General features: G+C 44.6%; 2 protein-coding genes across 6 annotated transcripts in view; one reads left to right on the forward strand and one right to left on the reverse strand.

Annotated features, from left to right (window-relative positions):
- Positions 1-549: 549 nt before the first annotated feature.
- Positions 550-22,755, reverse strand: KLHL20 (kelch like family member 20). The gene is made up of 13 exons (XM_081867328.1): positions 22,493-22,755; positions 21,420-21,506; positions 18,967-19,032; positions 17,616-18,189; positions 15,332-15,490; positions 13,606-13,700; positions 11,275-11,390; positions 8,284-8,467; positions 6,650-6,793; positions 5,417-5,550; positions 4,487-4,695; positions 3,452-3,558; positions 550-2,424 (listed from the first exon to the last, which is right to left on the reverse strand). The coding sequence occupies exons 3-13, from the start codon at positions 18,987-18,989 to the stop codon at positions 2,340-2,342; spliced, it is 1,830 nt and encodes a 609-aa protein (XP_081723454.1). The 5' UTR covers positions 18,990-19,032; positions 21,420-21,506; positions 22,493-22,755; the 3' UTR covers positions 550-2,339.
- Positions 22,756-23,061: 306 nt separating this feature from the next.
- Positions 23,062-27,467, forward strand: part of ANKRD45 (ankyrin repeat domain 45) — a 31,783-nt gene continuing 27,377 nt past the window's right edge. For 2 of the 5 annotated variants that reach the window (XM_081867370.1, XM_081867371.1), the window contains exon 1: positions 23,062-23,160. In XM_081867370.1, coding sequence (XP_081723496.1) covers positions 23,101-23,160 — 60 coding nt within the window. In that variant the 5' untranslated portion in view covers positions 23,062-23,100. Of the gene's footprint in view, positions 23,161-23,930; positions 24,015-24,378; positions 24,616-24,734; positions 24,758-27,467 lie in introns of those variants that run through there. The other 3 variants (XM_081867374.1, XM_081867372.1, XM_081867373.1) reach the window with 3 other exon arrangements.

The raw sequence follows: 27,467 nt of genomic DNA on the forward strand, positions 1-27,467 counted from the left end.
GTCGCTGGAAACTGCAGGAAGGGAGTGTGCTGTTGTGTTCAGATCCTGCTTGTAGATTTCCCATACACACCTGATCCAGCAGGCTCTTAAGTTCTTCAGCTGCACATGAAAATGATACTACAGTAAGCCCACAACTTGTGTGCATTCAGCTTTTACGTGCTGGGCAAAAGAGATACTTTGGCAAGCCCACCCACCACTGAGCCCGATGTGCTTTGGCTAGACATGATTTTGGCTTTGGACATGATCTCCAGAATGTAACCCCCATGGACCGTATTTACTCAAATCTAATGTGCACCTTGAAACCCTAAAAAAGTATTTGCTGGTGGATGTAAATGTGCCATCAAATCTAATGCACAACTTAATTTTTGCGACGTAATTTGGCCAGAAAAGGTGAGCATTAAATTCGAGTAAATACAATATATTGTGGGCTTACTGTATATTAAGGCTATAGAGAGGTATTTTGCTCACTGTTTTCAATTTACTAGTCCAAAGGGTTTGAGTTGGGAGCTATAAAGTAAGTTTATAAACCAGCAACTTCTGCTCTTTCAGTTAAGTCATGAGAAAACACACCAAATGATTTTATTAAGGTAACACTATTTATACAAATCAACTCATGCTAGAAAAAGCACAAATGATATGTAAACAATTGTTTACAGAATACTTTTTCTTTGTAAAGGTGCAAATGTTCAAAATGTAAACACAAGAATGCCATCTCTCAGGCCAAGAAGGGTTTTCCCCTTTCTTGAAAATCCACTTGTGTTAAGTTCCCCACCCACCCAAAGACATTGAAGATGTTGAAGTTTACAAATAAAGCTACTTCTTAAAGGAAATGTCAGTAAAACTTAATTTCATTGGCATTCCTTGCAACTCACCTCACCTCACCCAATGCTGCGATCAGCTTTCCTTTCTGCTGCTTCCTTGGCACCACAAGAATAGGACACAAGTTATACATAACTGTTCTTTAGCTCCAGCCATCACTGGCCATGTCTGCTGGGGTTGCCTAGAACCAAGAACTGCAGTGACATAGGTTTCCCATCCTTGCCCTACAGCCCACTAATTTAGCTACAGCCGTGACCGCTGAGTTTTTAGATAGAACTATGCTTTAAGGATAAAGATGGCAGCTTAGACAAATTCAAAATGCTTATAATTCCTAGCATGTCTTTCAAAAGTGACAAGACAGGCATTATTATAAATAGATGTAGATACCATTTCACTAACGGCCAGTGTGTGGCTCTGAAGTACAAATTATTACTAGGAGATAAAATAGGTATCCTATTTCTGATACAGTACTCTGTTCTTTAATCGAAATCAGGCTTGTATATGTACTTAGTCACACTAGTTAACATTACTAGTGCGCTAACTGAGAAATACAAAACAGATGCAACTAGAGCATAAAGTCTATACAAAGGGAGACTATCTACCAAGACGTTCTCCTCCACAACCCGTACAGAAATGAACAGAAGCAGCACACAAATTCTGCTGTGCTCCACATTGACTTCAGTGGGGCTTGTGCTGGAGAACTTCCCGGTAGATTGCTCAAATTATTATGTGTCTATTCCTTGTTCCACTTGTTTTCTGTTTTTGTTTTTTTAAATATCTTTGTTCTTACTGACCCACAGTGCCAGCAACCTTTTGTTGGCTAGCCCTTGGCTTCCAAAGATTTTAACTAGGCCAAAGCTTACAAACAGCTTCATTTAGAAAGCTGCATCAGAATTTTACTTGGGGGGGAAATCACATTACCATGATATTAACAATATGGTAGAAATGAAATGGAACAGGTTCCAGCATATATAGAATTTCCCCCAATGCAATGTAAAATTCAAGCAGCAGCATCTTCTGCCAAAGCCCTGTTGAAATGAATGGGCTCTTATGCAACTAATTCATTTAAATGGAGCATATGGGCCCTGTTTGACTTGACCTCTTTAAACAAGGCCAATGATGTTTCAGAGAAACATTCGTCTATGCAGATGCATTGTCTACCACTCAAAAGGCTCCTGTCCTTGATGGAACTCATATACAGCTTGAGGTCTTCATTGCTTAGAATAACATTACATTCCAGTTTCTTCATTAAGTTTGTAAAATTAGAATGGGGAGACAAAGACAATGAAAACTATGTGTTCCAGGTATATTCCTGGGGTTGCTTGGTCTGGTCTTCTGTAACTAGTAGAGGAGGGGGAAATGCTTGCAACATCCATTATAGTCCCATAGAAAGAGGCACCAGCGAATAATATAAATGTGATCTCAATTTTACTAGAGCCTCAGAGAGCTCAGCAGTCACCAAGCTGACCAGCTTCAATAGGAATGAACTCGGAGTGAGAGAGATTTCTCCCATTGGCTTTCTACCATATATGGGATTCACAGTGTGTCATTTTTATAACTCCCACTCCACCTCCAAGCCGACGATAGTTCATTCCTCCATACAGTCTGCAAAAAAAAGACGCACTTTGTTACTCTGATTTAACCCCTATTCTTAACAGAAATGCAAGAATCAAATTTATGATAATCAACATGGATGGTCTCCAAATGACTGTATTAGGGGAGAGAAATTGCCATATGAGAATAATCATTAGCTGGCATGCCTGTTACTAAATAGTGGGATATAGGCCAGCAAAATATGAAGAGACTGAAGAAAAAAGTCTTGAGATTATTTTGATGCCTAGGGTTGATAGAAATCTGCACACGGTCTTAATAAAAAGGCTGGTTCAACCACCAAATCAAACCATGCTTTCATATTATGTGAGCAAGACTCAGACTTGTCTGTTCCCTTCCCCCCTTCATTTTGTGACAAGCTGGAGTTTGTCCTCAAGCCCACACTGAAAGCCATATTTTGGGAGGAATTCAGCATAATGCAACCAAATCGCTCTGTCAGCAATCTTGCTCTGGATTTTCTGACACACCCCTAGAGCCAATGGAAGCACACAGGGGGAAGAGAGGAGGGAAAGTCCCACTGCGCAGACTTTCTTTGGTGGGGCTTGTTAGTTGATTGTGTTTTTCAATTCTGGCTTCTGGGCAAACCATAGTCTGAAATGATTCCAACTTAAAGCAGAAACTAACGTTTTTTTGTAGAATTGGGAGGGAATCAAAGTGCACTATGGGAGGAGGAGGAGAGTTTGGATTTGACATCCCGCTTTATCACTACCCAAAGGAGTCTCAAAGCGGCTAACATTCTCCTTTCCCTTCCTCCCCCAGAACAAACACTCTGTGGGGTGAGTGAGGCTGAGAGACTTCAGAGAAGTGTGACTGGCCCAAGGTCACCCAGCAGCTGCATGTGGAGGAGCGGGGAAGCAAACCCGGTTCACCAGATTACGAGTCCACTGCTCTTAACACTACATCACACTGGCATGAACTGAAATTCTATCATTTAATGCCAAAGCAAGGGTTTGCATTGTTTCTGAACAGTATTGTTTGAAAGACAAAATGTATCCTAATTATGATCTTTAAACTTCTTTACCTCCATGTGTTGGCATCTGGGTCAAACACTTCAATAGTCTTCAAGTATGTTGTGCCATCAAAGCCTCCTACGGCCATTAGCTGTCCATTCACAACAGCGAGGCCAACCTAGATAATGACCAAATAAGTGATTTGTGTAAGTTGGAATGTTGCAATACAGTCTAGTGTTCTAAACACAAGGGCTTCTGCAGAAGGATATTCAGTGGGGTCAAGTACACAATTTACATTTTTCCATTGGTGGAAGAGCAACTGAGAAGAAGAATATGGATAAGAGGTAAATAGTTTAACTAGTTCATTGGTCAGGCTATATATCTCAATGCACATACTGTCTACATCCAGAGTTGACAGAATTGTACTGCTTCACTCCAAGTCTGAATTTTCTTTTCAGCCTAAGAGCAGCACTGATGGTCAGTCTTCCTCTGATGGCCACATATTAGTGACAGGTGGAACCAAGGTAGGCACACACACACCAAACATGCAAGCATGCAGCACTCTCCCTATCACACCCACCCAGCCTTAGCATTTCCAGCACTGGAGGGGGTTGGGCCTGGAAATGCCTTCTATCCTGGAGGATCTATAGAGCTGTCAGAGGGCTTATCTCCAGTCTTAGCATTGTGCTGCTTAGTGTAGAGCAGGCATGTCCAAGGTCCGTTTCAGGGGCCTAATCCAGCCCCAGTCGACTTATCTGGCTCCCGTGGCAGTATATGTCCGGGGGTAAAATCCTTAAAGCTCAACAACTTTGGTCAGCCCTCACGCATGTTCACTTCATCAAATCTGGTCCTCTTTGAAAAAAGTTTGGGCACCCCTGGTGTAGAGGGTCTACTCTTTGTCTACTCTTTAGAGATCCTAAAGCACTCTGATTGCTTTCTAAAGAACAGACAGCTATATTTCCTGCTCAAAATGGAAGATAAAAGCTGCAGTAGCTGGTAGGCCACTTCCTGTAGCTACCAAACTGGATCCAGTGCTCAGGTTAGCCACCTCTGGTCTAAAGTATTCAAGGTGAGGAGGAACAGCAGCCAAATCAACCCCAGCTTACCCCACTACGGCGTGACGTCATGGCTACCACAGGAGACCACTGGTTCGTTCTGGGGTTGTATCGCTCAGCACTGCTAAGTTCAGTCGTATCATCTCTGCCTCCCACAGCATAGATCATGTCTTGGTATACCGCACAACCGAGGTGCTTACGTCGAGTGCCCATGGGTGCTATTGTGTGCCAGCGGTTCTCCTGAGGGTTGTAGCGCTCCACTGTGCAAGATTTGCAAACATGGATCAAGGGCAAAAGAGCATAGCCACAAGAAAAGAAAAGCCAAACACCAATGGAAGCCATTGTTCATTCTCATTTCTATTTCTTCTGTTGCATCAGACCAAGGGCCCATTGACTGTGCTATCGTGTTTCTGATATTGCCTTGATAGCTCAGTTGGTTAGAGCATGGTGCTGACATAACTGAGGTTGCAGGTTTGATCCCCATATGGGACAGTTGCATATTCCTGATTTGCAGGGGGTTGAACTAGATGATCATCGGGGTCCCTTTCAACTCTATGATCCTGGCTAGCCAGATGCTTCCAGGAAACCCAAAAGCAGCCTCCAGCATTTTCTCCCAGAAGCTGGAAATCTGAGGTATACTGCCCCTGAACCTGGAGAAAATTCAGCTATTCAACTTCAATGGCTATTCAATTATAATGGTGAGTAGCCACTGCTATCCTACATGAGAAGATTGAAAGTCTAGGATTTAAACAGTTCTCAAATATTTGTCTTGGGAAATTGCCTATCAGATGGAGACATCTGCATATCTACTCCATATAAAATTAGCAAAATATGACAATTTAGTAAAAAAACCAAACCACCCAGAGCTGAACTCTGCTACTACCAGCCCTTTCATTTTCTCAGGAAAACCTTCAAATGAGTCATGTCAGAATTCCTCAGAAGCACCTGGAGAGTAAATTATCGGCTCTTGCACGGAGATACCTGTGTTCAGAGGTGACGTCCCATCAGAGCCTCCAACAGCATAAAGGAAGCCACCTAGCACAGCCACAGCCACCCCAAGGCGCCTTGTACTCATGGAAGCCACGCGAGTCCATTTGTTCTCCTTTGGGTCATACCTCAAACAAAACACAAAAGCATCTCTCTCACCAAGTCTGATCAATTCCACCAATACCAATCAAGTATCTTGACCCTGGTACTAGTCTTTATCTTAAATGTGTCTTAGAAGGCATTGGTAAATAGCCTGACTTATAAAGACCAGCAAACTCAATTATCACCTCCTGGGTTCCAAACCATATGGACAACAGAATATTCTACCAAAGATAAACCAGGGTTTGCGAAACATATACGTCCTTTCAACTATAAACTGGGCAAGGTAAACGAAATAACAGACAGGAACTTATGGAAACTAAACAATGGGGGGGGGGGGGAGGTATTATGACAATTACTCATCTAAAAAAGCATAAATCCTCCTGGCTCAAAAGAGTACTTAAACCCCAGATTTTAAATGCTTAGGTTGTTCTCAAAGCTCCAACAAGAGACCCTTTTTCACTCTACAATCTTGAGAATCAACCCTTTGCTTCACTGAACCAAGGACCAAGGCATGGGTGAGAGATGCTGTAGCCTTGCTAGTACGGGTTACTGATGAGGAGAGCATACCATATTTTTCTGTGTATAAGACTATAAATTTTTGAAGTTTAAAATAAGAGGTTGTCTTATACTCAGATAGTGCATAGTGCATTTTCTTAATTTTGGGTTAAAAAAAACCAGGGGTCGTCTTATAGAAGGAAAAATATGGTAATTCTCAAACGAAAGGCACAGTTCTCTTGATCCCCAACTGAGGTTCTGCTTACTTACCTTTCCTTTCTCGCTTGACTTTTAGCATGAGTACTGTGGCAAAATTGCCACATTCACTGTCTCTAAGCTTTTTGGGATAGATAGGGATCCTTTTTTCTCTTTAGATCATGCTGTGTATGCTCTGTGAGTTGACGCCTTCTTATATTTTAACTCTGCTGTCTGAAAGCAGCATTCATATACTGTCACTTTCGTTTCATGTACTAAACCAATCTTCCTTTATTCCTTTTTGTGAGCATAAGGCTAAGGGCAAAGATGTGTTCATAACAGACACACATTATAACAGTAGCAAAAGATTCCTGGCAGTGTGCATAGGAATGCGTGTGAGTGCTCCCCCCTGCTCCCAACTCCTTAAAAAGATACCTTTCAACAATGTTAAGACAGGAGACCCCATCCTGTCCACCCACAGCATACAGGTAGCCACCAAGAACTGCCACTCCGACACTGGTTCTGCAGGTGCTGGTGGGTGCTACATCGCTGCTCCACTGATTCGTCTTTGGGTCGTATCTACAAAAGGCAAACATGTCAGGTCTTTATGGTAATTTCACCTGGATTTCTTAAACCTTTTGCATTTTCTCATTACTTACTGCCCTTCCCTCAAGACCTCTCATTGGTCTATGTCAGTAGAGGCTAAACATTATAACCTGGGCACAGATTAATCAATGGAATGGGGTACTCTTTCCAGAGGAAGTACCTCCTTTCCCAAGTTTCAGATTACATGGGATCAGGAGCGCCATGCCATCAGTCCCTCTGCTTATGATGTTTAGGCTACAGGGTTGATGCTGTGCTAGTAGAAATGCCATCACACATGCACAAGAGAAGAAGAGGAGGAGTTTGGATTTGATATCCCGCTTTATCACTCCCTTTAAGGAGTCTCAAAGTGGCTAACATTCTCCTTTCCCTTCCTCCCCCACAACAAACAGAGTGTTGAGGTGAGTGGGGTTGAGAGACTTCAGAGAAGTGTGACTGGCCCAAGGTCACTCAGCAGCTGCAGGTGGAGGAGCGGAGACGCGAACCCGGTTCACCAGATTACGAGTCCACCACTCTTAACCACTACACCACACTGGCTCTCGAGGGAAGAATCGGGAAGCTCAGCTGAGCCCTGAGGTCAACAGAAGTACAAAATGATCTTCTGGGGGAAAAGCCGAAAGATGCACCTCCCCAAAAATCTAAAAACACAGTTGTGGATGCATGCAGCACGTGCCTGACTTGTCCATGTCTATAGGCACAAAAAACCCAGCTGGAACCCGGTTCTGTGCATGGACAAGGAGAGTTTCCCCACAGTTCAGCTGTGCACCTGGAAGCTGAGTCTGGGGAAGAGAGGGAGGGAAACTAGGTGCTGCTTAGTCTCCTTCCCCTCAGCCTAAAGCCGGAATGAAAGAATTATGTGCTCCTTCATAGTCCGGCTACAATTCACCACCACTAATGGGGAAAGGGGCTGATATCCAAGTTAGATAAGAGAGAGGGGGCCAGAAAAAGTGAATCCCTGCAGAGTGTGTGTGTGTGTGTGTGTGTGTGTGTGTGTGTGTGCAGTTTCTAACCTAAGAAATATCCATGACAATCAGACTTGGAAACCTTAAAAGAAAAAAGCAATGTCCTCAGAGATTTAAATGATGAGCCAGATACAAGAACCACTGCAAACAGGTGTGCATAGTGTACCATGCGTACAGATAATTTTTTTAAAAAATGCTTGTTTAGGAAAGTATTTGGATCTTGATCAATCTTTTTTTAGATATCTTGTGCAAAGGTTACAACTTGTGGGGGGGAATGGTTCTCACACTGTTGCAGGAGTATTAGGTTACAGTTAGAGTAGTAGTCTCTAGTTTGTATTGTGGTTTGAAATGTTTGGAATAAGCTATCTTTCTTGTTCCAAGAAAATAAATAAATGAGAGACGGAATAGCAGCTTGCACGGAACCCGATTCAACATCCATTGCTATAGTCAGAGCAAGCAGTTAAGCTCCAGAGAACCAGAAAAGTGTGTTTGACAAGAACTTACCTTTCCACACTATTAAGATAGGAAGAACCATCATGGCCTCCCACTGCGTACAGAAGGTCATCCAACACACTGACTCCAACCCCACAACGCCTTTTGCTCATGGAAGCCACCATCCGCCACTCATTTGTTTGAGGGTCGTAGCGCTCAACACTGGAAATGGCATCCCCGCTGCACCAGCCACCCACTGAAAGTTGTTGGAGAGAATGCAATGGAATGACAGAATATAATTAAAATACATAATTATATTAACATTAATATGAGCTTCTGGGGAAGAAAAATGCTGGACTAGACATCTGTTGTCAACACACCATGGGCAGAGACAATTATGTGGCAAGTAATGACAGCAAAGCCATAAAACTTGGTTATCACATTATCTCTGGGAAAACAGAGATAACAGAGATTAACCTCCGATGCTCTGAAAGGCTGCTTTCCATGCTAAGGGACTGAGAGGTTTTTGAGGGACTTGGATGGGGATGAATGACTGAGAGTGGATGAAATCGCATTCTTGCCCAAACACCACATAACAGTCTTAAGGGACGTAAGGTTGGCTAAACTTCCCTTTTTAAATATTATTTGTGAGACTATTATAAATTGTGACTCAGGTTATCTGTCTACCAGTTAAAATATACATCTGGAATGTGACCCAACTGCTGGCTTAAGAAGAGACAATAATTAAAAGGCTGAAAGCAAAACAAACCACAGAGCCTAGGGTTTGCTGATCAGAAGGTCGGCGGTTCGAATCCCCGCGACAGGGTGAACTCCCGTTGCTCGATCCCAGCTCCTGCCCACCTAGCAGTTCGAAAGCACATCAAAGTGCAAGTAGATAAATAGGAAGGTAAACGGCATTTCCGTGTGCTGCTCTGGTTCGCCAGAAGCAGCTTAGTCATGCTGGCCACATGACCCAGAAGCTGTACGCCGGCTCCCTCAGCCAATAAAGCGAGATGAGCGCCGCAACCCCAGAGTCGGCCACGACTGGACCTAATGGTCAGGGGTCCCTTTACTTTAAGATATATTTTAAAAGCTAAGAGGTATTCCAACTGTTAGAAATCTTCACTGTATTTGATTTTTAACCCTCAGTCCCTCTGCTGAAAGTGCTGGTTGCAAAATGAAACTAATTAACATAATTATGCTACTGTGAGAAAAGAATGCGCTCTGATAAGCAGCCAGGGGGCTTTGACTTAGAGCACAGACTGTAAGGTCTTCAGCAAAGTGAGTTGTTAGTAAGACTAAGAACACTCACTAATGGAAAAATACGGTTGGACACCGACTGTTGTCATTGTGCAGCAACTACTGGATGAGCAACTGAAAGAGCTCACAGCTGAACTGCATACAATGGTGAATGAAAATGGACCTGAGAAACATGAGGCTAAAGAAGACACAAAACCTTTGGAGAATAATATTGATGGAGGACTGCCAGAATAGGAGAGTTGAATGGTAGTAGGAGGCAGTAGGTGGTGAAATGGAAGGGATCTCTACACAGGTATTGGAAGAGTGAAACACTCAAACAGTGGAGTTATGATGTTGGAGGAGTGGAATGAAACCATGGACATATTCTGAGAAATATTCTGAACTGCCAGAGAGAGATAAGAAAGAAAGGATCCTGTGTAAAATTTGGAATGGACTTCGAGGGAAAAGAATGGAGGACGAGGAAGGACCTTTTTTCTAAATTAGGATGGAAAATCATGACCAATAGGAAATGGGAATGGAAGATATGAAACTGGGTGTGAATTAATGAATGAATATACAATAAATAAATAACTATGGATTACTGTTTTAATATATGGACACAACAAAGAGACCAATGTGAGTAAATTGCTTCTTAACACTGGAGTTGTTGTGTAATACAGTGGAACCTTGTGTTACGTACCGTCCTCCTTGAGAACGCTTTGGGTTACGCGCTCCGCTAACACGGAAGTAGACGCTCCCAGTTGCGAACTTTGCCCCGGAATGCGAGCTGAAGTTGCGCGTCGGCAACAGGAGGTGCCATTAGTGAAAGCACGCCTCATGTTAAGAACAGTTTCAGCTTAAGAATGGACCTCCAGAACGAAGTACGTTCGTAATAAGTTCGTAATTAAGTTCGTATATATAACTGACAGATGGAGAATCGGAAACCCTTTTCATTTCCTTCTTTTCTTTTTTTCATTCCTTTATTATTTTCATCTTCTTGTTTCTTTTACTACATTTCTTTGCTTTGCTCTTACTTTTTATTTTTTTATTTTTGTTTGTGTCCTCTGCTCTGGGTCAATGAAAGGGTTAACCTGAACTCAGGTTGCCAGTTGGGGTGGAGTTTAGGGGTGGAGAGTTTAGAAGGCTCCCTGGAGCCTTTTGTTTCCTTCCTCCCATTTTTCACTTTCTGCTTCTTGGAACAAGGAAAAAGCCATGTGGCCTGAATCTGCAAGTGAACTGAATCTATCTAAAAGGGCAACTTTATAGCCTGCATCTTTGCTAACCCAAAGAGTAAGGGAACCAAGTCCTTTACTTTTTGAGATGTTTGGAACCATTTTTCATCTTTATTTTACTGCCAGCAGATGGAGACTTGTTTGCTGAAACTTCTGGAAACTCTGAGTAAAACATTCATTCATTGGGAAATCTAAGGATCTATGATTCATTCTAGCCTAAGTATTTTCATGGGGAACATTTGTTTAATGGTGGATAAGGCAGATGCAAACTAACCAAGTTTTAATGTGCTTGGAGCAATCATCACTTTGCCTAACCCCCCCACTGGAGAGTAGGAATCTCTCTTCCAAACCTCTCTCTCCAACACATTACTTTTGCTCAGCCTGGATTTTACCACATATATATTTATACTGAAGTTTTAGGTCACACACATTTAGATAAGTCAATTCTCCCTCAAGTTAAAGGTGGCCCACTACAACCGTCAGAGATCCTATTGCCTGGAACAAAGCAAGGGCCCTCGCTGCCTTGCTATACTGTTGACCAAAAATGGTATGCCATGCCTCCCTGACCAAGTCTACAGTCATACATACACACCTGCAAAGAGTACTTCCCCACAGCGGATAGGCTTGCGTGGTCGAGTTCTTGGTCCCTGCATCAGTGGTCGCTCTTGGGGCAATAGCAAATAGTTCTTAGCTTCATCCACGAGGTCCCTGCACGGGAAAGGCCATACAGTATTTTTACTGTGATCCAATCATTTTGCAAATTACCAAAAACTACTGCTCCAAAACAAGACACAATTTGTAATTTGTTATATAATCAAAACCCAAACACAGTTTAATATAACATTTTGATTTCTTGTCCTACACATTTTGAAAACTCTGCTGAAAAGCAGCAACACAATTAACATTTACAGATAGGTAGCCGTGTTGGTCTGCCATAGTCAAGACAAAATAAAAGAAAAGAAATTCCTTCCAGTAGCACCTTAAAGACCAACTAAGTTAGTTCTAGGTATGAGCTTTCGTGTGCATGCACACTTCTTCAGATACACTGAAACAGAAGTCACCAGACCCTTCTATATAGTGAGAAGGTGGGGAGGGGTATTACTCAGAAGGGTGGTGGGAATGGGTGATTGGCAGATAGCTGTGATGAGCCTGTTGACGACTCTTAACGATAGGTCTTACAGGAAAAAGCAAGGGGTGAAAAGGTGAAAAATGGCTTTGTCATGTATAATGAGATAAGAATCCAATGTCTTTGTTCAGACCAGGTCTCTCCATGGTTTTAAGTTTTTAACATTAACATTAGCAGCCATGTTTAAAAGTGGAAGGTGAGTCGTAGCATTCTGCTAACTAAGTGCATTGACTTGTCAGGATTTAGCAATGCAATTTTCTTGAAAAAACAAACACGAGCCAGTGTGGTGTACTGGTTAAGAGTGATAGACTCGTAATCTGGTGATCCGGGTTCGCGTCTCCGCTCCTCCACATGTAGCTGCTGCGTGACCTTGGGCTAGTCATCCTTCTCTGAAGTCTTTGAGCCCCACTCACCTCACAGAGTGTTTGTTGTGGGGGAGGAAGGGAAAGGAGATTGTGAGCCGCTTTGAGACTCCTTCGGGGAGTGATAAAGCGGGATATCAAATCCAAACTCTTCTTCTTTTCACCCCCATGGCATGTTAACTTATCAGGCCATGCTAAAAATGTTTGATTAGTCAACCTACCCAAACCCCTTACACCTGGCTCACAACTGACATCATATCGGACATTGGGTAGAGATACAGCTCCAGTACTGAATGGGGAATTCAACCCTGCTTGGTTCAGGTGAGCCAGTGAATTCCCAGAAGGAACCATCTGCCATGCCAAAACACTACAGAAAGCAGGAATGAATCCACCTGCATCAGATGATGTGCTTGGGCAGTTGGCCCCCCCCCCCGAGGGCCAACTCTGACAGTTGGGAGGGACAATCCATCTATCAATCACAAGACATCAGATCACTGACAGGTTGGTGGTCTCACCCAGCTGTCAAAGTTGGGCAGCCAGGGTGGGGGAGATAAAGATCTGGCCCATTAGGCCACAAAGGTTCTCTATGCCTGATGGAAGTTGCAATCTTGCACAGGCAAAATGTTGCTGATCTTGGAGGGATTTACCTTACAGTAAAGATTCCACAAATCATTCAGTACCAGTTTAATATGTCATCAGTACAGCTGAATAATAATCTTTTTATATACTGGGCTCACAGAAGTTTGTGATTCTCAGAATCTCTCAACCCCACCCCAGCAAAAGATGCTTGTGACAGAAGATAGATTTTATGGGAAGATCGTCTATAATAAACTGGTCATTTTAGAAAGAAAGCATTTTACATGATAGTAGGGATGGGGCATGTGTGGCCCTCCAGATATTGCTGAACTACAACTCCCATCATCCCTATGGGCTACTGCTACAGTCTGATATAATGCCCATATGCAGAGCAGAAACACATTTAGTTTCATGTTAGAAAGAAAGGCAGCAGGAAAGTTACAAGATAATCCAAGATTTGAAGTGACATAATTTTGTCAGGAGTGGAAAATAAGATAGGGTGGACTCTTGCACCCCTCAAGGGATCTACTAGAATCAGCTTTTGTTGTGTGAGCCACAGAGAAGGAAAGTGATATTTTTATTAAATAAATTTGTGCAACTGAATGAAATATTCATGCACCTCCTTTTTGCCAACAGAAGATACTGCCATTACCTATTTTTATCCCCTTACCTCTCTATGCTGCATCCTAATTTCAGGTCCTAGAAGGGCACTTTAAACATTACATTTTATGATACTTATTTTTTTAACAAGGCAGTCTGACACACAAAAAATAGTCAAGCTTCCAAAAGATGAGTTCTGACAGAAGATCTCACAAAGACTTTTTGGCTTTCAAAATGTAGATGTACTGTGGCGACTTACCTGCATTCTTCATCACTTTTAATGAGCGGGTCAGAACCAACTGTGCCTACCAGGAACTTTGGGCTGAGCAGTGGCAGGCGCACATGTTGCAACACCTGCAAATCAAGGACAGTGGATCAGGCGTGGGATGGGGAACCACACTGCTGAAGAGCGCCCAGCATATGCCAGAAGTTATGGGAATGCTTTCTGTGAAGATCACGTTATCAGATGTAAAAAATCAACATGCTTCATTCACTCATCATGCCAATCATGGTTTGGGCTTCTAAACTCTAGGACCGAGCTGAAATGGCACCCCAACTTCGCCACCCTATTCGCAGTGGACAAACTAGATGATGATTCAGCAGATCTTGGTAGCTTTCTACAATTTCTGAGCACTGCTATGCAATGAGGGAAATAAATGCTATATAGCACAACGGCTGGCAGGAGTGTTGCTGCAAAACAGATGGTGATTGGAAGCGGGGGTGAGTCAGGGAGGTGGTTTTGACACTATTTGCCCCCTCAATCCCGTCCACAAATTATTCAAACCAAAAGTTCTCTGCAGAGAAAGTTGTTGCTCAGCCTTATTTAGAACACCTTCTCACTCAGCTTCCAAGTCTACTCCTGTCTCTATGGTACAGCAGCCTCTGGAAATGATGTGATGCCGTAACCATGGCTTGTCATCACATCAAGCTATAGTTAGCAGAAGCTTTGGTTTGTAAAGCTGCTTCAAAACCAATGTTAGATTCTCTTTTGCTGGCTGATGTGTTGAAATCATGATGTGTTGCAAGTAGATTCAGAATAGACAGAATAAAGCACTTATTTACACAATGCATGAACAGTTTAGAGGACTAACTACAGGTAATGGTGATGACCACTACTTTACATGCCTTTAAAATGAGATTAGACAAATGAATGCAGAACTGTGTTATTCTCCCCTTGAGAACAGTTGGGAAAGGGCCTCACCTTTGAGTCTGTGAAGGCACTTTCTGTTTTTGAGAAGGGGTCAGTCCCTCGCCCCTGATGACTTCCTGCCTTTCGTAGAATCATAGAATTGTAGAGTTGGAAGGGACCCAAGGGTCATCTAGTCCAACCCCCTGCAATGCAGGAATCTCAGCTAAAGCATCCATGACAGATGGCCATCCAACCTCTGCTTAAAAACCTGCAAGGTAGGAGCCTTTGTTGCAAAAGGGTTGACTTCAGCAGGGTTCTGCACTTTCAAGCCAGCCAAAGCCCACACATTGCAGCTAGTCCAGCATCCTGTTTCCCACAGCTGCCAGTAGGTCCTCCTGGGAAGCCCAAAATCGCCTTGGAGGCAGTAGTTGCCTCCCATTGCTACACCCCAGCAATTGGTATCTAATGGGATGCTGCTTCTGAACCTGAATGTTATGTAATAGCCAATAAATAGCTCTAATAGAGTATACATTTGCATTTGATACAATTTGAGAGAGAGGTAAGTGACAAGTGCTCCTTCCTAATGCATTTTCACTCATTGGCCAGAATATTGGAAGGCAGGAAGAAGTCTGTGTTTTTCTTATGGCTCCGTAAGTAAAAGGCTAAAGTGGGAACTGATATTTCTCCCCTCTCCTCCCTCCCTGTAAGGTCTTTGGTGCAACAACCTGTCTTTTTTGCTAATGTTGTCGTGGGTGATTGATAATGCTATAAGTAAATGAATGTCAGTAGGTCTTGGGCAAAGTCCCATCAGCATGCATGTCCTTGTGGAAGAAAAGTCCTGTAATCCAAAGGTCACCTGGGGGAGCTGAGGTCGCCTCTCCTGAATGCTGTATTTCACCCAGGCCATCACTGCATTGAACACCTGCTCTTCACTCCGGACATTCAGTTCATCACTGGATATGATGTCAATTAGCTGATTGGCTGGAAGCAGCATGAACTCCTCACTTTCCATCACCTGCACAGAGATGCAAGAATACAGAGTCATGGAAAGCTCTTCAAGCAACCAGCAAGCATTATGAACTGCAGGTGCAAAGTCCTGTTCACCAATGAAACTGGGGAACCTTCTGCTTCTCAGTATTTTGGTACAAGCATTTTACAAGCCTCAGAAAGCAACATACTGGTAACTTTTAAATAACAATACAGGTTAGGTTAGGCTGGGCCAGTAGACAGACTGAACTGCTTTGAACACAGAAGGCTTCATTTCAAATCCTTGCCAGCTATGAGCTTCAGACTTGTCTTGGGCCAAACATCATTGCAGCCTCAGTTTTCTTATCTGTAATCTGGAAATAACAACAACCAACCCTAAAAGGCGGTTGTTGATAATAATAATGTACCAAGTTATTTATGCCTTCCATTACCCATTTTGTAAATCAACAGAAACCATATTCAGGGGTGGATAGGAGGCTTATGCACATGAATGAGGAATCTTAGCTATTAAAGCAGCTGCACCTGTAATACAGACAAAAGCCAGAACAAAAAGTATCGGATAAAATTACTAACTGTTTTGCAGATAAATCTGAAAAAGTCTTCTTGACCTAGGCTTGAGGCAGAATAGAAGAGCATCTCAGGACAAGGGGGTGGGCTTACTTGATCCCACCCCTGTTCTGCTCACTTTCTCTAAAAATACACACAGAGGCCATGAGTGCAGATGCACTTCAGAGGGAACCAGAGACTCCTAAAAACTGCCAAGGACTTAGCTAGCATGAATTACAAGCCTCTGACATGCTGCAAACAAGTTAATAAATTTGTTCTAGCCTCTGGGAGGAAGCAAGTTTCTCAGAAGATACGAGAAGAATCAGAAAGACTCTCACATTTGAAACAGAGGAAAGAACATTGACTGGACAAGCCCCTTGAAGCCTATCAAACTGTAGGAAATTTCTAGTCGCTTGAGTCTTAGGGAAATCACAAAATTGATTTTATGAGGCTAGCATCTCTTATGAGCCACCAATCCATATACTGTTCACCATGGACTTGGTCAGTCTATTGCTTTTGCTGTCTGCTTGGGCCAAATATTGTGACTGCTTGGCTATGCTCAGGCTTGGTGGGTCACAAGTTATGCAGGTCTGGCGTCAACCCAAACAGCTAAAACAAGAGAAACCTACTGCTTAAAACAGGAGTCAGCAAGGTTTATCTTGACTGGGCCGGATCAGTCCCACGGAAATCTCTCCGTGGGCTGGATCACGCATGCACAATTTTTGGCATCTGCACGTGTGAACCCATGATTTCCGGCATCTGCATGTGCGTGCCTGTGATTTCCGGTGTCTGTGTGTACACAGACGTGATTTCCGGCGCCATGGAAGCGAGTCCCCACGCCGCACTGCGCTGGTTTAGCGCAGTGCGTGAGTGGGCAACTCGGTCTGGGGGCGGCTCACAGGCCAGTCAAACGACCTCCGCGGGCCGCTTCTGGCCCATGGGCCTTTAGGTTGCTGACCCCTGGCTTAAAACATGCAAGCTCATTTTTGATAACCTCTAGAAAAGGGAGGAAAGAGAAACAACAGCTATAATCTAGCATGTGAAGGGCCAAATTAGCTATAGATCATATCTCGGAAACAGCCTTTTCTTTCACCAGAGCACTCCTCCAATGCAGTTAGAAGAATCAAGCAACTCAAGTACACTAAAGGAAGCTATGGAGACAGCCAAGTGATCTGCTAATAGACAATCCAATTTCTTGCTCACGTAAACTCCACAATATGTCCCCCCCCCTCCACTGTCATTTGCAGTATTGGTTAATCTTAGATCTGAAGCCAGGGCTTTTTCCAGCCAGCACCTCTCAGACACACAAGATGCAAGATAGACTCATGGACTGAACTTCAGCCTGTATATAGAGGATTCCAATTTGGAATGCTTCCACATATTTTTTTAAATATTTTTTTAAAAAACCCTTACTTATCAAGAAGCAAGGTTCTAGGACCAACTCTTTCCCTGTTTTGGTGATTTTAGAAAATCACCAAAACAGGGAAAGAGTTGGTTTCTAGGAAACTGCAGGGACAGTTCAGGAAAAAATGCCGAGGAGTGCTCAGAAGTGGTATAGATTCCTTTGTTTGTGTAGACCAGGCCTTAGAGGCAAATGGACCACTTACCTCTTGAAAGTTATGTTGGGTGAATTTGTCAGCAATTCTCAGAAGTTCTCTGCAGGAGTGAGTATCAGCAAATGCTCGGATGCCAAGGCAATTGGAAGGATCCAACTGTCTCTTCAGGAACTCACAGCAGGCCTCTTGGATCTCAGCTAGCTGGAGGAGGCAGGCAGCTGGCAATAACGTCTGCACGTTGCCCTCTTCCACCGTGATTTGGGATGTGTACGCAAAGTCAATCAGAAGCTCCATGGCCCTTTCATCAATATCTCTTATTACCACCTCAGTTTGCCGGCTCTCTGCAAGCTCCCCTGTGAACATTGCTCGGAAGTAAGGGCTGCAAGCTGAGAGGATCACCCGGTGGGCATAGATCTTCTTGGCCCCCACAACCAACACCACATCGCACAGCTCCCGGTGCTTCCGCAACAGGTTTATGACCTCCAGGGTTTGCCGGGGGTGCTTGTCTGAGATGTAAGGCATGCGAGCAGGCTGTGGCACTCCTTCCGGGAGCTTGTTGGGATCTCCGAGAGTGCAGCGGCTCGTTACATCCATTCCTGTTTCGCCTGCTCGATTACTGGCACACCTGGAAAAGGAAAACAGCAGTGATACTAATGGGCAATTTGGGGGGCACAGAGGGGTGGGCAGGGAAAGAGAAGAAAAGTCCTGTTCCGCGCATGCGCGGAAGCGACGAAACGCGTGTTACGTTCTACTCAGGATGCGAACGGGACTCCGGAACGGATCCCGTTCGCATCCAGAGGTACCACTGTAGTTAATGCAACTCTTAGCTTCACCACCACCAGCTGAGTTTTGCAATTTGCAATTTGTTAACAGCAAGTATTGCCAAGCACTGACTCAGCTCAGTCCACACACCAAAACCTAGTTATTTGCGCTAACTATGGTGTGCTGTGAAATCTGAATTAATGAATACAGTGGTACCTCCACTTACGTGCCCCTCTTGTTACGTATCCTTCAGGATATGCACACGGCAAACCCGGAAGTATATTTCTGGGTTTCGCAGCACGCACATGTGCAGTAGTGCTCTATCGTGCTGCATGTGTGCGCAGAACAGGAACCTCCGTTTGCGGAAACCCTGGGATCCGACTGGACCTCCGGAACGGATCCCGTCCGCAACCAGAGGTACCATTGTAGTTATAATTATCACTCCCACCTCAAGAGGCAATTGCACCACAGAAACAGGTGTACTGAGCAGAAAGAAAATGAGAAGAAAGTCTAAATCATTCTTGTCTCTGTGTATGTATAACTTAAACATGGTTTGTGTTCTACTCTGTGACTAGTATAAACCATGGTTGGGTTTAATGTCTGAATTTAACCTCTGATAATTTCTCTTTCTGCATCTTACCTGCGCATTGGCTTTCCGTCCATGCACTGCAAAGAGAAGTCTTCAACCTACACTTCTGTGCCAGTGCTAGAGAAAAGAATGAAATAGCGTGTGACAATCCACTCTACCGATCTGTAATCTACGAGTAGTATAATCAGGGCATAGAGTAAATCCAATGAAATCAGTTGACTTAGGTTAGCCATGACCAACTTAAATCTATTTGCTGCAATAGGTTTATTAAGAGTATAACTTAGTCTTCATGCTGTATCCATTGCTGCAGTTCCAACATTTCAAGAGTTCCAAAATGTGCAATGGAGTTTCCTCTTCTGTCCCCTCAAGCTCCCCAGAGACCCTCCAGAGAAGTTTTTGGAGGCACACGGGGGAGGAGAGGAAACAGAGGTCTCCTTTCCTAAATACACTGACCAGGGAGTAAGCCCATTAGACACAATTACGATTTATTACATTTCTAACCTGCCTTCATCGATGCAGATTTTTTAAAAAAAAGAATTCGAATTTTCTCAGGCAATTCTTCTTTAAGATGTTCAAATTACCAAGCTTGTCTAATATTTTACTTCCATTTGGCATCCATATTGGCCTGGTTCGCATGTCACTTTAAACAATTAAGCTTGACTGTGATTTAAAGGTGAATGCACCGTGTGTTGGTATGCAAGGAGAAGTTTGTGGCTGCTTCATTCCTCTGCTGCTGCACTGCAGGAAACTAAGCCATGGTTCAAGCCCAGGCTCCTGGTTTATCTTGCTCCAAGTTTGGTTCCAAGCTGTAAGCAAGGTTTGTTTTTTGCTTACAGCTCATGGTTTAATTGGAAGAGACAAACCATGAACACAGCTTTTGACAAAGCACTAAGCCAAACCATGTCTTAGTTTCCATAGTGCAGCAGGAGTGAGGGAGAATCTTTTCCCCATACGCTAGTGCAGTGTGCTTTCACTTTTAAACTAAGGTTAAGCTTAACTGTGGTTTAAAGTGGCATGTGAAAATGTGCACCCCTTTGCCAGATGCAGGAAGGCATAAAAAGAAAATAAACATTCCCATAATATACAAAGCATAGAACTATAAAATCAAAGAGCTGGAAGGGGTCCCAAGGGTCATCTAGTCGAAACCCCTGCAATGCAGGAACCTCGGCTAAAGCATCCCTGACAGGTGGCCACCCAACCTCTGCTTTAAAACCTCCAATGAAGGAGCATCCACCACCTTCTGAGGGAGTCCATTCCGCTTTCATACAGCTCTTACCCTCAGAAAGTTATTCCTGATATTTACATTTATATTTCACCTTTCCTCCAAGGAGCTCAATATAGCATGCACATTTCCCCCCTCCACATTTTATCCTCAGAACAACCCTTGAGGTAGGCTGAGATGGTGAATGGTCTAAGGCAGAGCTGGTCTGTCCATGAGGCAGACTGAGGCTGAGAAGTGAGGAGAAGGGGCTGCGGTGGCTTCTGGCAAGATTACTAAGAGTCTCTGGAGGCCTCTGCACCCTCTTGCAAGACCTCACTGCAATCACAACTGTGCACCCCTGGAGAGCAATGTGGGAATATGGTTGGTTTACCTATAGGGAAAATGGGCACATGGGTGGAAATGTACTGCAGCCTGACCTTATGGTAGGGCAGGCTGCGTTAAGCACGATCAGCGCGTGGACACCTCATGCTAGCCTGTGATTGGTTTATACAGCATACCCTGATAGTGGGGTGATTTTCCATATATGGTATTGTCTTTTACTGTTGAGTTGATACAATGTTCTGTGGAATAATAAAGTGCTAGGCCGCAGCAGTTTGAGATGTTCAGGCCTGATCAGCTCTGTTCAGCTCTGTTCAGCTCAGTTGTTGCTGGCTAGGCCTTTGAATCCATCCTGGTGTGAGACTGATTTATTTCTTATGGCGAGCAGGCCCTCGTCAGAGCAAGGCTTTGGCAGGGGCAGCAAGGGGGTGTGGGTGGCACACGTGCAGGGTGGCACCTTCCCATTTTGCCTCAGGCGGCAAACCAAATTGGCCACCCCTGGACTAAGGTCACCCAGAAAACTTCATGACGCAATGAGGATTTGAACCCTGCACTCCTAGGTGTCAGTCTGATACTCCAAACACAAGGCCACCACACTTGCAGTCCCACGGAAGACGCAGGCAGTTCAGGAAAGCCCCATTCCTTCACACGTATCCTCAAGGGGTCTATTTTACAAGAATTTGGCTGTTATATGCAATACTATTGTAAATATAAAAGTACAATGAAACAGTTATTAGAAAAAGGATTTTAAAAATTTATATACAGTACTCTCCTTATCTAGTAGTCAGAACATCAAAGCAGAGTCTACCTGAAACAGAACTTTATACTTATCCATTACCATATCCAAAGTAAAAGTACCATGTCCAATTATGGTTTTTAAAACATTAAAACGCATTTCAGTTATCATAACTCATATTAAAAGAGAACAGAGAATGGTGAGCAAACCATGTTTACAGTCACTCACCTTGCTATGAAGTTGAGGTAATTCACAAGCCCTGAATAATCAAGAATCCCTGCCTTCTATTCATTTTATCCATTGAGATCAACAGGACTGGACAAAAAATAAATAAATTGATGAGTGACCACAAAGGTTCCTAAAAGTTAGATTACAACACCTAAGAATTTGAAATGTTTTACCTATTCTATACCAAAACAGCACCTGCAGAATAGAATTCTAGTACTTTTTCAGCCCTGGAAAAATCAAGGTTTCCCAAAAATTGGACTAGGGACAGATCCCGATTAGGATTGGGCCTCAAAGACAAACTTGACAGGTGGTTGGGGTTAGGGTATCACATGACTAACAGGTAGGTTGTCCTATCCACCTGTTAAAATCCCTTGCACAGGTTTGTAAGTCGCTCAATGCTCTGCCTTTAAATAATCAATACCATTGGTTTAAAAAGGCTGAAAAGCAGGGACTAAATCTTGCTGCCTAGGTTGTGTGGTCCTGTTCTCCATTGGGAACAGGGTATGCCACCAGTGCAGAATTAACCTCTGTTCTCTCCTTCCATCAGCAGTGATGTCAGCTGATAGTGGGTGGGCATGGTCTGGGGGAAATGACCTCACTGGACCCCCTGGTGGGCCAAGATTGGCCTGCAGGCTGTAAATTCCACATTCCTACCCAAAAATATATCAGATAACCTCCATGGGATGCTGAATCTAGGTACCAACAGAGTGAATCTGACATGTGCAGGCCATCTAAAGTAGCAATCCTATCCACTGATTTCTGGAAGCAAGACCCATCAGAACTTCGTTCTGAGTAGGCATGTAAAGGATTACACAGCCAATCACTGCAGAAGTTTGGGAAGCTGTCAGAGAAGGCAAATCTTCTAAAAGCCCAGGATCCAAACTGATGCATCCTCGAAGGCCAAAAATTAAAGTAACTAGATACATCCCATGGAATAAAGCCTCCCATGGTACTCAGCGCCTCCTTGGTCCGATGCAGCCGCACTGTATCCCCGCCCTCACCCGCGGCAAGTCCATCTTCCAGCTCCATTTTCTCCACCTCAAACCACCTGGCATATTCCAGGGTCCATTCACCTTCCCCCCTCTGCTTCTTGCCCCGGCCCAGGAGCGAGTCTGCGGGATGACTAAACAAACAAGCAAGATCCCGGGCGGGCGGGCGGGCGGGGGGTCCATCAAGGGCGACAGCTAAATGGAGCCTCCAGGTTCGGAGGCAGTATACCCGGCTGCACGCCAGGGGCCGGGAGCGAGGCGAAGGGGGCTGCTGCCTCCGGGCCCGGCAGACGGGGGAAGCACCCGGCGGGAAGGGAGCAGGCCCCGGGACCGGCGGACCTTGGGCCTGAGGGGCTCTTGTCCGCGCCTCCCTTTCGCGCCCCCCCGGCGTCCCCCCCCCTCCGCCCCGGCTGCCTCGAGAACCGACCTGGCGGCGGAGGCGGCGGGGGGCGGGGCGGCCTTCCGAAGGCTCCTTCCCGGCTTCTTTCGGCGGCTCCCGCAGCTCCTGCTGGTCCCGGAAACTGCCGGGAGGAGCCGCGCACGCAGCGCACACCCCCCGCCCCCGCGCCCCCCCGCGCCCCAAACCCGGGTGCACCGCCGGCCGGAAGCCGCCCGGTCCTGTTAGGGGTCCGTGCGGGAACGGCGAGCTGCCGCGCGGAAGTTCCGGCCTCGGGGAGTCCCGCGCCGTTGCCATGGCGACGGCATCCGCTCCTGCGCTGCGGCGCGGAGGAAGCGCGGAGGCGAAGGAGGAGGTCAGAAGAAGCGGGGCGAGGAGGGGGAGGGATGAGCTGGGGGGGGGGGAGGGAAGAGTGCGTAAAAAAAACCATGGGGTTTTAGTCAACTAACTTTTACTCAGAGTAGACCTATGTCGTTAATGGTTAATGGCTCTATTCTGAGTAAAAGAATGCTAAAAACATTCTTGTTCAGGCCTGCCTACCCACGAAAGTTGGGGTGATTTTAATCTACTTAAAACATACAAAAGTTAAAATATTCAAAGGTATGGTTGTGAATTTTTCCTCAAAGTTATTGTTTTATCTCTTTATGTTTTTCACAATCAAGCGGGGTATAAATTTTATGAAATAATAATAATAATAAGTTGCTTGAATACAAAGCCTGTAGTTTTGCTATCAGGCAGGCAGGGTAATCTGAGTGTCCAGAAAGTTATTTGGTGGTTTTATTTTATTTTATTTTATATTTTATATTTTATATTTTATATTTTATATTTTATATTTTATATTTTATTTTATTTTATTTTATTTATTATTTATTTATTTGTTTATTATATTTTATTATATTTATTTTATTTTATTATTATTATTTATTATTTATTATTATTTATGCATCAGCCACATACCCTTTGGCACATTTACAAAGAACAGAGAAAGGGACAGGCCTCTGCCTCAAAAGGGACTCATTGTCAAGATATGGGCACAAGGCATGGATAAAATGGGAGAAGACTTCATTTCAGTTAGACTTCCTCACAGTGGGGAACATGTCAAAGGCTTCATGGAGAGGTTGGCACTTGGCAATCTTAGCAGAACACAGGAGTAGCCTTTTCCAGCTTGGTGCTCTCAGATGTTTTGTACCCCAAATCCCAGCATTCCAGGTGATTCCAGGTCACACTGGCTGAGGCTGATCAGGGTTTTGGTCCAACTTCTGGAAGGTGCCAAGGTTGGGAGAAGGCTGCACAAGAGAGATACAAATACCAAAAAAGACACAAAAAACTCCAAATAGATTTGGTACATCTTGAATGAGACTGACAAATACGTGTACTTCATTTCTTACGGAAAACCCCAAAAAGGAAAAACAGGCTCTGGGTATAGCGCACATGCATCCGCTGGAATCTTGCACAGCTCAGGGAGATAGGGGTGACATCTAACAGTATCTTTGAACCAAGCCAGAAAGGAGATAAATTACTTTGGCAAAAGGATTATATTTTGAAACTTTACAGATTTTGTGGAATACAAAGAACGTTAGGTGTTCATATTGGATAAGTTCCACCCAATTGTTTATGAACAACAGGAGTTAATATTTTGATATCTTCCCTTTTTATCTGACTTCTCCAAACATATGTTGTTATGCCAGTAGTGTAATCAAATATTCATGGGTCACATTTTGAGAAAGTTATGTTAGAACTTTGTAATCCTATGTGCACTAACTGAACTCAGTGGGACTTTCTTCTGGATAAACACGCACAGATTCACACTGTGAGTGTAGTAATTCTGGTGAAACAAGGTTTTTCAGAAGTAGGAGTCGCAGGAAAACCTAGTAGTGGACATGAAAGATGGGAAGCATATTAGTTTTCAGCCACAAATCTGGATTGAAAATGTGTGACTAGAATGAGGAAAAGTAAAAATGTGATCCTGGGTAGGTGAGCTGATAGCTGTTAGGATGGATTTCTTTCTTATTATCTTTTTTTTAAAAAAATATTGCCATATCAAACAATTTTCACAAATTTCAACTTTTTAGACTTCCCTCAGCTTCTCTGCCAATCATCCATATTTTCCCCTTTTTACACATTTTCTAAATTTAATATTGCATTTTTAGATTACCCTTACTGTCCTGTTTCTGTTTAACAATACTCCTCTCACTTCACAAAGCCTCTTTAAATCCCACTAGCGTTATTTATTCGTCACATATACTTTTCAGATATTCTGCAAATTTCCCCCAGTCCTCGATGAACTTGTGGTCTCGTTGATATCTTATCTTCCCAGTTAGTTTATCCAGTTCTGCATAATCTATGAGTTTCGTCCTCCATTTTTCGAGAGTCGGTAGTTCCTCCAGTTTCCATTTTTGGGCCATTAAGATTCTTGCTGCTGTTACTGCGTATTGGAAAAGTTTGTGATCACTTCTATTTATCTATCTTCCTGTTATTCCTAACAGAAAGGCTTCTGGTTTCTTTACAAATGTATATTTCAACATCTTCTTCAACTCATTATATATAATTTCCCAGAAACCCTTCACTTTCTTACACTCCCACCACATATGGTAAAATGATCCTTCTTTTTCTTTACATTTCCAACACTTATTACATGTTTTAAACATTTTTGCTAACTTAACTGGTGTAATATACCATCTATTTACCATTTTTATCATATTCTCCTGTCAGGGAACTGCCATCGGAAAGGCAGGTGGTGGAGGGGCTCTCGGAAGCTAGGAGAGACTCAGCAGCGGAGGAAGGCACCAGCAGGGGGAGAGAGGGAGATCAGAGAGAAAGTGAGTCGAAGGAATGGCTCAGGGAGTCTTCTAGCGAGAACAGTGGAGAAGTCTCAGGACCTCCTATAGGTACACCCACTCCTCGCCGGAAACTGTGGCGCAGAGAATCCAGAAGACGCATTTCCGTTAAGGAGCTTTTATGCTGGAAAAGATTCCGTAAACGCCCACTGTCGGATTCTGCCAGCGATTAAGGGAGTCATGTTTAAGGGCTCCGCTAAGGACAGAGTTTGAGAACCATGCCCAAACTCTGAGAGACTAAGCTTTTACGCACAAGCAGCTCATCATCCCATCACAGCAATCCAACAGTCCCTGAAAGCCGCTTGTGCAAGGAGAGGCAACCCAACCGGAGCCGGAGACGCAGGAGGAGCTGGAGCGGGTCCAAGCCTGGAAGAAAGGTACAGGGTGTTGGAACTCCAGCTAGCGCTGCAAACGGCGAGGCTCGAAGAGAGGCGGGCTCAGGATGCAGACAAGGGAAAAACCACCCCACTCGCAAGGAAGGTGTCAGGGTTGGTGCAAAGGTTTGGGGGTGATCCCAGAAATTATCAAGCCTTTAGGACAGAGATGCAATACGCCCTCAATCTGCAGTTTGATGACTTTCCCGATGAGGAATCGAGAGTGGCGTTTGTCATTGGGGCATCTCGAAGGGGGGGCGAAAGACTGGGTGAGGCCCCTGATGGCAGCGAACAATGACGCTCTAAAAGACTCGAGAAAGTTTTTTCGCGCCATGGACCTGATGTTTTCAAGCGAGATTGAGCAAGGGGTGGTGCGCAGACAGTTGATGGCGTGTAAACAGGGGAACCGATCCGTCCGAGAGTACTGGACAGAGTTTACCATGCTCATCCATAAATTGGGGTGGGACCTGTCTGCGGACCCCATTCAAATGCTGTTCGAAGAAGGGTTATCCTCGGCGGCGAAGGACGAACTTTCCCGCGCGCCCAGGGCGGAGTCTATGGACCAGCTGACCAAATCCGCGCTGGCCATTGGAGCGCGCCAGGAGGCGAGAGCCTTGGAAAAGCGGGAAGGGAAAGGGGAACGTTGGAGTGAGTTCCGCATTCCAGAGATGCCAGAGCAGTCCCCGCCAGTAGAGCTGATGGAAATTGGAGCAGCGCGCGCGCGCGCGCGGAGCTTCAAACACCAACGAAGGGCGGAAGAAGGAGGGAAAGAGCGCCAAGAAATGTTTCCTCTGCCAACAGCCAGGTCACTTTGCCAGAGTCTGCCCTCAAAGGAAGGGATGGCAAGGAATGGTGGGAGCTGTTGGGGGTGAAGAGGAGGGGGTTAAGGAGCAGGTAAAAGCCAACGCCTGGTTGCCAGCATCGGAGCACAGCAGCCAGGCCAAAGATCAGTGAATGTGCCCAAACCTGAACCCCCAAGACCAGCGCTTGTCGTAGAGGTGGTGCTAGAGCTGGCAAACAGACATCCGCTAAAGATAAAGGCGCTATTGGACTCAGGCAGCTCCTGCAATTTCATGAGCAAGGAGTTTGCAGCTGAACACCAGATACAGACTATCCCCTTGAGTAACTCTTTGCAGGTGACAATGATTGATGGGAGGGAACTGTTGGGTGGAGAAGTTAACCAACAAACTGTCCCCATGATAATGAAGGTGGGAAGACACACGGAAGTAATAGCGTTCAATGTGGCCACCCTGGGAGGAGCGCCCATCATATTGGGAATGAGCTGGCTAGCGCTGCACGATCCGCTAGTGGGTTGGCACCAGCGGGTAGTTTCCTTTGGGTCAGCACATTGCCTAGCACACTGCAAAGAGGGGGAGGCTCAGGGAGGAGCCCAGGCCACTCTAGCAGGGATGGAAGTAACGGATAAGGGGAAGATACCACAACAATACGCC

This window comes from Podarcis erhardii (assembly GCF_964252035.2).
Source record: "Podarcis erhardii genome assembly, chromosome: 6".
NCBI lineage: Eukaryota > Metazoa > Chordata > Lepidosauria > Squamata > Lacertidae > Podarcis > Podarcis erhardii.